General features: G+C 60.3%; 1 protein-coding gene across 4 annotated transcripts in view; it reads right to left on the bottom strand.

Annotated features, from left to right (window-relative positions):
• The window catches only part of LOC309803851 (putative palmitoyltransferase ZDHHC11B), a 26,790-nt gene extending 14,405 nt beyond the window's left edge, over window positions 1–12,385 (bottom strand). For 3 of the 4 annotated variants that reach the window (XR_014294006.1, XR_014294007.1, XM_082620691.1), the window contains exons 1-6: window positions 10,770–12,382; window positions 5,428–5,603; window positions 4,958–5,059; window positions 3,762–3,886; window positions 2,969–3,124; window positions 632–744 (exon numbers count right to left, since the gene is read on the bottom strand). Coding sequence is in view for 2 of the 4 variants with exons in the window: in XM_082620691.1 (XP_082476817.1) it covers window positions 632–744; window positions 2,969–3,124; window positions 3,762–3,886; window positions 4,958–5,059; window positions 5,428–5,603; window positions 10,770–11,177 (1,080 nt within the window). In the remaining 2 variants the exon portion in view is untranslated. Of the gene's footprint in view, window positions 1–315; window positions 745–2,968; window positions 3,125–3,761; window positions 3,887–4,957; window positions 5,060–5,427; window positions 5,604–10,769 lie in introns of those variants that run through there. The other variant, XM_082620690.1, reaches the window with a different exon arrangement.

Genomic DNA, 12,385 nt, shown 5'->3' with positions numbered 1-12,385 from the left:
AGCTGGGTCGAGGGCCTCCCTGGTGGCGCAGTGGTTGAGAGTCCGCCTGCCGATGCAGGGGATACGGGTTCATGCCCCGGTCTGGGAGGATCCCATATGCCGCGGAGCGGCTGGGCCCGTGAGCCATGGCCGCTGGGCCTGCGCATCCGGAGCCTGTGCTCCGCAACGGGAGAGGCCACAACAGTGAGAGGCCCGCATACCGCAAAAAAAAAAAAAAAAAAAAAAAAGCTGGGTCGATTTTCTTATAATTGAGTTTTGAAATTTCTACACATTTTCTGGGTACAAGTCTATGATCTGCAAATAATCATTTGTGTCTGTGGCTTTTATTTTCATTTTCTTCATGCTGGCCTTTGAAGAGTGGATGTTAATTTTGCTGAGCAGCTGAAGAAATGGGCGGCCTGAACGGAGTCGGCCCTGCTGACTCAACCTTGGGGAGAGTGAGCTCGGAAATGACACAACACACACGTGCACACTACATGCCAAACTCACGCACAGGCACATACAGCCACACACACACACACCAACACAGAAGCGAAGGACTGTGCCTAAGTGGTCCTAGCTGCAAGGTGACCTTGGGTCTTGCCCCGGCCCTGCATGAACCTGGATGGTGAAGCAGAGAGACGTCCAGTACCTGTGACAACTCGTTTCCTTGTGGGGTCACACCTCTCTGCACTGCCGGGGGATTCGAGCTCTGTTCTTCTTCGTCCTGATTTAGGTAATCATATGTGCTCAGCTTCTTGGCCCCTAGAAAGGAGGACGGAGGCAAGGGGCAGAGTCATCCTCCATGAGCTGCGCAGCGGCCCCGCCCTCTGTGTCCGGGGCGGTGGCGGCTGGTTCCCAGGCCACCCCAAGCCCGGCTGGCCTTGGGCCGCGGCCAGCAGCGGCCCACCAGCCCCGTCCCGGGCAGGGGAGCCATGGCCCTGCGTCCCTCACAGGCCCGTAAAGCCAAGGTGGACGGGGGAGTGCTGAGCCCAGCTCCGTGTTAATCAAGGTGAGATACCAGCTCCCACACGTGGCGGAAGGACCCCAGGTTGTTAGCAGAAACTCTCAAACACGTTTGCCAGTAGAAAAGCACTATTAACGAAAGCACGCGCCGTGCCCGTTTCACTCGTGTGCCTTCGCGGAGGGGCCAACCTTTCCCTGAAAACTAACAAACGTGAGAACAGAGGGTTGACCATCATTTCTGAAAAGCGAAAAGGGCCACCCACAGAAGCCTATTTGCCGCTTGAGGAGCAGACGGAGGGCCGCCTGCCCTCACAAGTCCTCACAAGGCCTCACAAGACCCGCTCGGCTGCTACCCCGCGGGGGCCCGAGGCTCAGAACCCCTTCCCCGTCCGCTTCCCTGAGGGTTCCTCCAAGGGCTTTTGCTTCGTTTGCCTTATCTTTCTTGATTAACTGCACACATTCCCTCAGAACCTGTGTCACACTTGAGGATGTAAACTTGACCCTGTTTGTATTCTCGTGAAAATATTCATTCTTCCGTGTGGGTTTGCACAAACACCACCAAATCCAGACTGAGACACCCCTGCGTGCCTCCGGAGCTCACCCTCTTCTGAGCGCACTTCGCGTGAGGTGTGGCGATCGGACTGCAGTGATCAAGCAGAGGAGGGGACACGGACGCAGAGCCTCACACACCGTGTGGCCTGGGAGCTGTGGCCGGAGCCCGGCCTCACTGAGGAAGGGCCACCTGTGTCCACTCGCCTTGCAGGGCCCACCCGCCAGCTCGGGCCGCTGGAGGACCCTCTTCTTCCTCAGCATCTTCCATGGCGCTTTCTCTCCCACTTGCGGTGCCCGGCTCTCCCTTGGGCCTCCGGCCCGAGGGTTTCACTCCGATTGCACGCTGAGCACTCGCCACTGCGCTGAGCCTGGACTGAATTCCGACTCGCCACTGCGCTGAGTCTGACCCCGCAGAGACTGAGGGGTCGCGAGGATGTTAAGTAGATACGTTCCAGGGTACTCTTACTGTAACTACCAATAGCTAAATCCCAACGTTTTCCTGGAAATCCATTCTTGGAGGTTCAAAGACCCTAAAATAAACCCACTCGGTCCTGAGTCCCGCACGTCTCCCCCTGTACAGGCCTCCTGTGTGTCCTCATGCTCGGTGACGGTGGCACCACTAGCCCCTGGACACTCCTGTCCTTACATGTCCAGCCGGCCACCGAGTCCTGTGGGCTTGACTTCTCCAGGCCCCTCCTCACTCCTGCGGACTCACCGCGTCCCATCAGCTGCAGAAGTGCAGAGAGCAGCGCTTGGGCATGCTCCGCCTGGACAGACGCAGCGGCCCCCGACACGCACCCCGGCCCCGAGCCCAGGGCCCTGCTGGCCCCGCCGTGCACGCAGGAGCTGGGGGAGCCGTCCGGGGCTTCCAGGGCGGGTTCTGCCCTCGTCTCTGGCTCAGCAGGGCATGGCGGGCGCCGGAGCACCCGGCACGGCCACCACAGGCGCCTTGCCTTCCCTTTGGGGCCGCAGAGGTTGGTGACGGTCGTGACTTCCAAACAAAGGCTTCACAGGGTGCGGGACAGGCCTCCTCCCCTCATTTTAAAGGCAGATGGAGCCTGCCCCGGGCAGCTGCCGTGCGGACACGAGAAAACCACCGGTTCTCCGTCAAGCGAGTTTGGTTAGTGGAGACGCCATCGCTGAGTTCAGTGCTCTTCGTTGTTAGGGTTTCTGGTTGTTGCTCTTCTAAACCTCCCTGCTCTTTTCCACAGTGTCCTGTTCCTGCCTCATGGATTCTGTTCCTTTTTCCGTCTCTGAACACCGTCCTGACCACTTCCTGAACCTCCTTTATGTTTCCCGCAGGTCTTGGAACAGAACTCAGCCCTCCTGCCCCTCGCGGGGTGTTTCTTCTCTTCCTGTGACTTGTCCTTTGTGCTCTGAGCTTGTTTCTGGCGGAGGCTGCCTGCCCGGGGACCCATGTGAACATAGGGGCGAAGGCTGGCCAACACGGGGCAGCCCAGGGGGCACGTACTCAAGTAGAGGTGGAACACGAGCAGCTGACCGACCAGCAGGAGGCTGGCGAGCTCAAGCAGCAGCATCAGCACCACGATGCCCAGGAAGACCGGGGCGCCCGTCCTCACAGGGAAAAGCGGAAGGAGCAGTAGCCACGTGTTCTGGTCGGAGACACCTGTGCCGGGGGGAGAGAGACGCGCATCCAGCTCCTGCTGACAAGGTCGCACCTCTCGTCAGGTGAGTACCTGGAGGCAGAGCTTGGCAGTGGGGGAGGGAACACCAGCCCGAGGGAGTGACTCCCTGCCCAGGTGAGCCCCTCCCTGCCCAGGTGAGCCCTTCCTCCTCGCTCAGGTGTGCTCTGCCTGGCCTAAGTACCCTTGCAGCCCCTCCTGACTGCGGTGGGTATATCACGATCCACTTTCTGGATCTGGAAGGTAAGGCTGGGAGAGGGTAACTAGGTGCCCAGGTCACAGAGCCTGACCCCGGCGTCCACTGCGCTGCCCCGCTGGGCCCTCCCCACTCTAACTAGAGCTGGAAGGTCAGAGCCCCCACCTGGGGCATTTCCAGGATACAGTCCTCTGTGACCCAAGGGGACCTGACACCACAGCCATGCGGCTTCCAACAATTAAGTGAAGAAAAACAGAGAAGGGTCATGTGCTGGCCAGTGAAGACCGAATTCCAGCTCAAGCGTCTTCACCCCACAACTCAGCCTGGACAGGTGCTCGACCCCGGGCTGCCCTACGTGGCCCCCCAGAAGGAAGGTGGCGGGAGGGGAGGCCCGGGCCCGGGCCCGGGCCCGGGGCAGTGCATACTCCCGTAGTGTGGGTCGGTGCGCAGCCTGGCGGGGTTGATGAAGTACTGGGTGAAGATGTACAGCAGCATGGCGACCACACACAGCAGTCCGGCCGACGCTGAGGCCACTGAGGCGAAGAAGTACCTGTGGGACGAGAGCCTGCTCGGGCGGCTGCACAGCCCGGGCCCTGGGAGCCAGCGGCACGCGCGCCGGGGCCCAGGGCAGTGTGCGCGACCCGGGGTCGCCCCTGCTGAGGGTGTGCCCCGGCCGCCGTCCCGCAGCCTGTCCCCCTCTGGCTCCCGACCTTTGGGCTTCTCTCTCCTGCTCTCGGGGTGACCGCACAGACCCACGGCCCCGGGGCCTCCCCTGCGGTTTCTGTTGCTCCACAACACGCACCTGAGATCTCACTCGGTCCTACAGGAGGGCCCTAACCCTAACACTAAGCACCCCAGCTCACAAGAGGGAGACGGAGGCTCAGACACGGGGCACGACTGGTCCAAGCCGGCCCCTCCCGGGTCCCCTTCTCCTGCTGGTTCAGACCCGGCTCCCTCCCAGCCACCACCAAGGGCACGGCCGGCCGGGGTGCTGATGCCAGCGCCAAGGAGCGGGGCCACACTGCCTTCGAAAAGCACACCCGTCAGGGCTGCGTGCTTCGGTTTTAGACCCAAATCACTGCTGCACTCTGCGCACAAAAGACCCCGAGAATGGTCTCCCCGTCCGAACAAATAAACCCTGGGTGGCAATTCCTGGAATACGGTTCCACTAAAACGCCTTCCTTTAGTCTTTCTGCTGTAATACCTTTAACATTTTCAGTGTTAAACAGTGTCTGTGGTTCACCTGAAGTCGCCGTGAGGTCCTGCCCTGAGGTCCTCCCCCAATGCCCCAGATAACCCCGCACAGGCCAACCCTGTTGCGTGCCAGGCCCCCCCACCCCGCCGTCCTGCCGACCCTGCCCAGTGGACATGGGGAGGCGCCCGCCAGGAGAGCCCTCTCAGCCAGCTCTGTGCTTGGAGCCGCCGTCGGGACCTCCTGGCCCCCTCGGTGCTCTTCACGGCAGGGCCACACCCCTCACCCGTCCCCACGGCAGGTGGACCTTGAGGTGCTCGGCCAGTTAGGAGGCCCCTTAAGGAGGCTCGTCCCGGAGGAGGGGGAGCAAGCCGCGTGAGGGGTGAGTGCCACCCCAGGCCCCACGTCCCAGGCGGGGAGACCCCTCACCAGTAATTCCTGCTCCCCACGCAGTTGTTAAGCCATTTGCAGTGATGGTCGAAGCCTGAGACACACTTGTTGCAGGTGATACAATGTTTGGACTTCACATTCCTGGAAGGAAGGTCGGGAGGGGCCGCCCGTCAGAGCCCCTGTCTGCCTGCAGGGCCAACCTCACGCTGGGCGCCGTCACAAGGTACCAGGGCCTGAGGCCCGGAGGCCGAGTCAGATCCCTCCCGGCCCCTACTGACACCCTTGGGGCCCTGAGCAGCCCCGGGCTGGGATCCGGTCGGCGGCAGAGGCTTGTGTGAGACCCAAGGCCACAGCGCTCCTGCCCCGGCCTGGCGGGGGGCTGTGTGTCGGGGCCCCTGCTTCTCTGCAAAAGGGGCGGCGCCCGTCGGCTGCTGGGGACCAGGTGCTCCCGAGCCCAGCCCACCCCCGCGGGACGGCGCGGGGGTCCCCTCGCACGGCTGGGTACTCACACAGTGACCCTGCACAGGTGACAGTACTGCCTCTCGATGACATGTGCGTGTTTGGACCGGTCGAAGGTCGGCACAGACCGTGAGTAGTTCTTGAGGCGGACACTGGCTTCGGCCGGGTCGATGGAAACCACCACCAGGTGGGCCAAGATGTAGAAGAGCCAAATCCCGCCGGTCACCTGGGGGTTGTCAAGGACAGCTCGGCCTGGGCGGCACGCGCGAGGGGCCCACTCCGGGTGGCCGGGTGGCCAGGCCCCAGGCAGCCACGGGAGCCTGTGCCTGGCCGGGAATGGGAGCGGCCCCTCTGGCTCCTGCGCGCCCAGCAGAACCCGCCCGAGTCCTTTGCCCCTGAGGGACAGAGCAGGGCCCGCCGGAGGCCGTGGCCCTGCGACCCAAGCGGAGCTTCGCTGGGACAGCGGGAGAGGCCCGTGTGTGTCCGCGGGCACCGAGCCTGGCGCCGAAGCCAGGCTGTGGAGGTCCTTGGGGCAGGGAGGCCACACTGAGCGCACATGCCATCAGGAGAAGGAGGGAGGGAGGGAGGGAGGGTTCCAGTACCCCCAGTGAGCCTCTGTGGTGAGTGGGCCGGGGCTGTCTGTCTGTCTGTCTCTGTCTCTCGCTGTCTCCCCCAAGCCCAGGACCCCCCCAGGCCCACTCCAGCTCCCACGCCCTCCAGGGCTCCCAGGGTAAAATCAATTCCTCAGATCCCACCCTCTCCACCTCCTCTTCAGGAACTGACACACGGTCCCCATGGAAACCAAACAGAAGGGGAGGAAGTGTCGGCCTGGCCTCCCCATCAGCCCTGCCCTGCTTCCCAGGATGGGTCTGAGCTGGGAGGGTTCGGGTTCACAGGTCCAGCTCCTGCGAGGGCGGCCTGGGCGTGGTGCGGAGACGCCTCTCTCCGCCCGCCCACAGGGTCTCGTGGCAAAGCCGCATGTGCACAGGGTCTACGGTGCCTGTACAGAGGCCCACCGGCAGTGCAGACTCTGAGCAAAGAGGCCCCTCTTCTGGGGTCCTTCTCAGGCTGCACCGCGTTGGGGGTCCAGGGCCTGCTGGCCCTGCCTGTAATGCTCAGCCGCAGTGGAGCCGCCCTGGGGCTCTGGGGCTTGTGCTCACAGGCGCGGTCCTGCCTGGACCAAGCATCCCTGCTGCACGGTGAGCCTCAGTGGGGAGCTGGTCTGGCCAAAGCTGCTTGGCCTCCCTTGTCCTCCAGCCTCCAGTGCAGACCCAGGGCCCTGGGTGCCAGGCGTGGGGCACCAGAGGCCCGGCCCAGCCAGGGGGCACAGAGACCACGGTGAGGGCGAGAGAGCCGAGGACCAGCCAGGCCAGGGGACCGACACAGGGAACGGGACTGACCAGATCCCGCAGTGACACCCTTCCTGTGGCCTGGACCTCCCTGCCCCTGCTGTCCAGCAGACGGAGCCACGCTCCTGGGCAGGGTGTGGGGCAGTGGGCAGGTGGTCAGCGGCCAGCCTGCACTGTCCCATCTGGAGATGCCAGCAAGGTCCGGGCACGCTGGTGCCCCTACGCCCGCGTCCCGAGGCCTGAGGCACAGCTGACACAGCACTGTTTGTGTGGTTGCTGTGGCAACGGGAGCGTGTCCTGAGCGCAGGACACAGGCGGGGGCACAGCCCGGGACAGGAGATGTGGCAGGAAGTCGCGCTGCGGCCCAGGTGCGGCCCTGCTCTGCGGAGCTAGAGTAGGCCGGTCCCCATCAGACGGCGGGGGGCGGGGCCGGGAGGGTGGACAGGAGGGCAGCTGGGAGGCTGGAGCCCAGTGTGGCCCAAGGGCTCTGTCCACACGTCCACACTCGGCTCCACACGAGACCGCCGCCAGGGAGGGCGGGGGGACAGCAGCCCACGCTCAGACCCTCAGCCTCACGGGGGAGGTGCCCGGGGGCCCAACCCAAGCCTGACAGGCAGCCCTGCAGAGCCCCTAAACCTGCAGGTGCCCGGGGGTTCCCGAGACCCCGATGCGGTGGGCCAAGCTGCCACGGCCCCTCAGACGTCACACGTCTGCCACAGGTACGCGCGTGGGCCCACCTGCCTGCCCGCGTCTGCGTTTGCCAGAGACGACCCGGCCACTCCCGCTGTCGGTCACACACTCAGTGGCCGTCACCGAGCCCCCAGAATAGAAGGTGCCACAGGCGGGGTGTCGCGCCCTCAAGCTGCCAGCTTTCACTTTCGATGTAATTTTATCTCAGGAGCGTCTTAGGTTCAAGTAAATAATAAAAAGAACCCGGTCTGCCTTCTCACTTCCCCTGCAAAGCAGGGCCCCGAGCTGTTCTGAGGACGCGGCGGTCCCCTAGCAACTATCTTTGTTCAGTAAACAAACAGCACCGGGCGCCAGCCCAGGATGCCCGCCCTGTCACACGGCCGCCTCGCCGGTCCTGCAGCGGGAGGGCGCGGCCCCCGCGGAGCTGCCCTACCGCTGCCTGGGTCCCAGAGGAGCCCCACCCCGCCCAGTGCTTTCCGCAGGCCAAGGGCGGCCAGGCTTCCGCACGGTGACCCCCACGCTGCACGTGCAGCCTTGCTGACGCTTCCCTGTCTCCACCGGGCCCACGGAATGCCACCCGGCTTCCTGAAATCCCGCGGCCCTGACCCGGGACACTGCTCTCCCTGCTCCTGGGTCGCTGCAGGCGCCGAGTGACGCTGGCGCGCCCTAGTGGCCAGAGCATGGCGCCCAAGTGCAGCTGCCTGGGCCTGAGGAACATCGCTGGGGCAGTGGCGGGTCTGGGGGGCAGGAAACTGGACCAGAAAACATGTCCTGAAGGCCGTCTGAGCTCTGAACAGCCAGGGACGCCATCCTGCATCCACCGCTTGGGACAGGCAGGAGGGGGCCACACAGACTGGGTGCTGAGCCACCCAGAGGCAAGAGGCCCACCAGGGGGCCAGGACTCTGGGAAGAAATGGCCGTCCACGTGGGACGGGGTGCACTTGACCCCGGGGCTCCTTGCTGTGCACAAAGCAGGTAAGCACTCACAGTGGCTACTGGACAAAGCACACAGGACACTCAAAAAGGCTCCAAGGGCCAAAACTCAGCTAAGTTTTGGGCCGAAAGAGAATGAAGATACAGCATCATAGCCAGCACATAAGCAAAGACCCACAGGTGAGGCTGAACTGTGTCCCCAAAAGATGTTGAAGTCCTAACCCCAGGAACTGTGAATGATTTTACTTGAAAATGGGGTCTTTGCAGATGATCAAGTTGAGATGAGGTCCTCATGGTGGGTCCTGATCTCATAGGACTGGGGTCCTTATAAGAGGAGAAGATCAGGACTCAGACACGCACAGCGGGACAACCCTGTGAGGACGCAGAGGTGGTGGCATCTAAAGCCAAGGGATGCCTGAGGCCACCGGAGCTGGGACAGGTCCTGGGAACTTCAGAGGGAGCACGGCCCTGCCAAACCAGTTGGACCTCTGGCCTCCATCTTTGTGCCTCCGTGCCTCTGTGCGTGTGGCAGAGTGGGTGCCCATATGTGTGGCTGGTTTGTGACTTGTGCATTGTATGTATATTTGTGTGTTTGTAGGTCTGTGTGTGCTTGCACCTAGGGGGGAAATTATAGCTTCAGATACGACAAAAAGAAAAAAGGTCTAAAATCAATGGCCTAAGTTTCCACCTTAAGAAGGTAGAAAAAACAGAACTTCCCTGGTGGTCCAGTGGGTAAGACTCTGCGTTTGATCCCTGGTCGGAGAGCTAGATCCCGCATGCCGCAACTAAGAGTTCACTTGTTGCAACTAAAAGCTCCCACGTGCCACAGTGAAGATCCCACGTGCCACAGCAAAGACCTGGCACAGCCAAAATAAATAAATAAATGGATAAAGATAAATCTTAAAAGAAAAAAAGAAGGTAGAAAAAGAGGAAATTAAAGCCACAATACATTGAAAATAAATAGTAAAAATAAAAGCAGAAATTCAAAAAAATAAAACAGGGAAAATCAGTAAGTCCAAAAGCTGACTCTCTGAATAATTGATAAAAGCAATAAACCCTAGGAAGACTGATCAGCAGTGGCATCACGGCAGATCTTACAGATAACAGGAAATAGTGCAAATAATTTTATTCCAAGAAATTTGACAATTTAGACAAAATACTAAAATGTCTTGAAAAACATGACTTGCCAAAACAGACAGAAGATGAAACAGAAAAGCTGAAGAGCTCTTTTCCTATTCAGGAAACTGATCACTGCAAACCTTACCACAAAGAAATCTATCTCTATGACCTCGAGGGGAAAAAATGGGCCTCATCTGAGTGAGAGGCACTCCAGGCAGATGCCCTGCTTTTTCTGACTGATTGGGGCTCAGGGGGCCCCACATCTGCAAAACAACAAGTGTCAATCTTGGTAACGTCCCATGGGATTTTTTAGATGAGATAAGAAGAATGGTGGTGTGGAGACAAAAGTCTCTGTCAGATGCAAACTGGGGCATTCCAGTGAAATTTCATGATGTCTGGGGTTTTTAAAGATACTCAGTGTATGTGTGTGAGATATGAAACAACACTGGCAAAATCTTAACTGGTGAAGCTGAGTACCTGGTAGCTGGGGTCCATCACACTGCTCTCTCCACTTCTTCAAAGCTGAAAGGCGCCACGATAAGGGGCTGGGAGGCCCCGGGAGACAGAGGGCCCTTCTTGGTCCTGACACCTCCCTCGCGCCCGATCCCCACCACTGACACACACCTGGCCAGGGGCACGGGGCAGCCTAGGAGACGAGGCAGGCAGTGTAGCCACAGGCGCAAACACCCCACTCTTAGAAGCTGGTTCCAATGCCCACATCGCAGCAGCCCAGCCTGTCCACTGGCTGTAACGTGTGGCGACCCTCAGTGTGAGGGCCGGGGTTCCTGGTGGAGTCCCGCGCCACCCCGACGCCCACCCCAGCATTCAGAGCAGACGTCTCTCGCCCAGAACACAGCCACCACACATTATCACAGACGTCAGCGCCTCGGCTCCACATAGGTGACCCTCGCGGGGGCACGCGAGCTCTTCAAGTCCTTATTAAAACCCACCAATCCTCTTGGACAGCACAGAGCAACCGCTCAGCCATGGTTGGGAAAGTGCGTGGCCCGTCTGCGGCTCCCCCGCTCCTGGGGTCTCTGTCCACCCGGGACCCTCCCACCCCTGCTGCCAGCTGGGCACCCTCTCCCGGCCCCAGCGCTGGTGGGCACTTGTAGCCCAGACCCTGAGGCGGCGGCGGCCTGGAGGACAGCTGTGGGGTTTCCAGCACTGTGACAGTGGGAGCCGGGGCGGAGGGCAGGTCTGACCACCTCTGCGGGTGGCCTGGAGCCAGGCCTACTGGAGGCCCCTCCGGGACCCCCTCGCCCCCTTAGATGACAGCAATGCCCCCAGTAAAAGGATACACTGTAGGCAATGTATCTCCACTCGGGTGGCAGGAAGGGAATGAAGATGCCAAAGGTGGTGAAGGTCAGGATCAGGAACACGATCCAGATCACGACCTGAAAGCAGTGGATGGGCTGCGACCAGCCATTCACCCTGGACCGCCTGGGTGGCACAGTCTCCGTGCTCTTCCTGGACATGGTTCCTCGGAGGGTGAGCCTCGAGATCCTGGCACAGAACGCCATCTGCAAGGCAGGACGGGGCATGGCAGGCCATGTTCTCCTGCCCTCGTGGCCCGGGGACTCGGGGTGGGACCCACGGCCCAGCATTGCCCGGGGCCCCGGTGACATCACAGCTGCGGAAAACAGCTCTTGGGGGGGGGGTGTGGCCCCCTGGATGAGGAACAAAGGGCACCCCCTGCCCCCCACCATGACCGCTGGGCGGGCAGCTCCCAGCCCCTCATGGCCTGGGGGCCACTTGCAGCAATGAGTCTGGGGGCTGGTTTATAGATGCACACGCCTCATCAGAAGACTCATGGGATATGGTGGACCCAGTGAGGAAAAGGTCCTCATCCCCGGGGAAACCGAGGGCGGGGCAGGAAAAGCCAACTTTAGCTGGTGTGATCATGTGACACTTTCATCCACCAGAAATCCTACAAGTTTCCCCTGTGGCAGGAGAGGCCACATTTCCAGAGTCCTGTGTTTTTCCTTCCACAGGAACAGGCCCTCCAGGGGTGGGAGGGAACCAGCCAGTCAGGTGGGCAGGGCCACTGGGAAAGGGAGGGACATGGCCAGGGAGGCTGTCGGGTGTTTGGGGGTGCTGGAGGGGGCAAGGATGTTAACGGCTGTTACAGGTGGAATGTTGAGGTTAGAAGGCCCCGTGCACGGCCTTCATTGTCTCTTCAGGAAGAAATGCACAGAAAATACAGCTGATATTAATGTGTTACTCTGGGAAGAGACAGAAATGTTGAAAAATATTCTAAGACTCTTTTTTTCTGTGAGCTGTGACTTCCCCTTGGGGATTGTCCTAAGAGCAGGTTTCAGCTGCTGGCCACAGCTTTTGGTCATCTGCTCTGGCCCTCTGGATGTGACGCCATGTGGACATCGGGACACAGCAGCCCTGAGTTTGCGTGGGTTTCATGAGCATCTAATAGCACATCTGTACAACACAACCAAGGCACCAGGGGTTCAGAACCCAGAAAGGCAGGCTTGGTATTGAAACATGATTCCCAGATGAAAGCATTCAGATGGAAGGGCCAACTAACAGAAAAGATGTTGCCAAAAATCAAACTCCAGTCACGTGCAAGGTCACATCAAGGGATTACTGCAGATCTTGAAACAGAGACGTGTGGAAGGGATAATTGTGAGAGCAAATTTAAGTGACACAGACACAATGTGTGTCTGTCAGGGTTTCCAGAAGAGGAAAAGGAAGAGGGCGTGAGAGAAACAAGAGAAGTGAAGCAATGTCCGCACTGCAAGGAGATTGAAGACTAAATTATCCTCCAAGAACCAGACAGTGGAAAGAAGACATCTACGGTGGTGAAAATGCGAGCTTCCAGGACACAGAGTCCTACAGGTGTCCCGGAAGAAGGAACAATGACATCACCTATGACATGATGTAACTGGCATTTATCAAGTTC

This window comes from Mesoplodon mirus (assembly GCF_964341445.2).
Source record: "Mesoplodon mirus genome assembly, chromosome: 5".
NCBI classification, from domain to species: Eukaryota; Metazoa; Chordata; class Mammalia; order Artiodactyla; family Ziphiidae; genus Mesoplodon; species Mesoplodon mirus.
The sequence above is the reverse complement of the archived record's forward strand: the minus strand, read 5'-3'. Positions and strand labels throughout refer to the sequence as shown.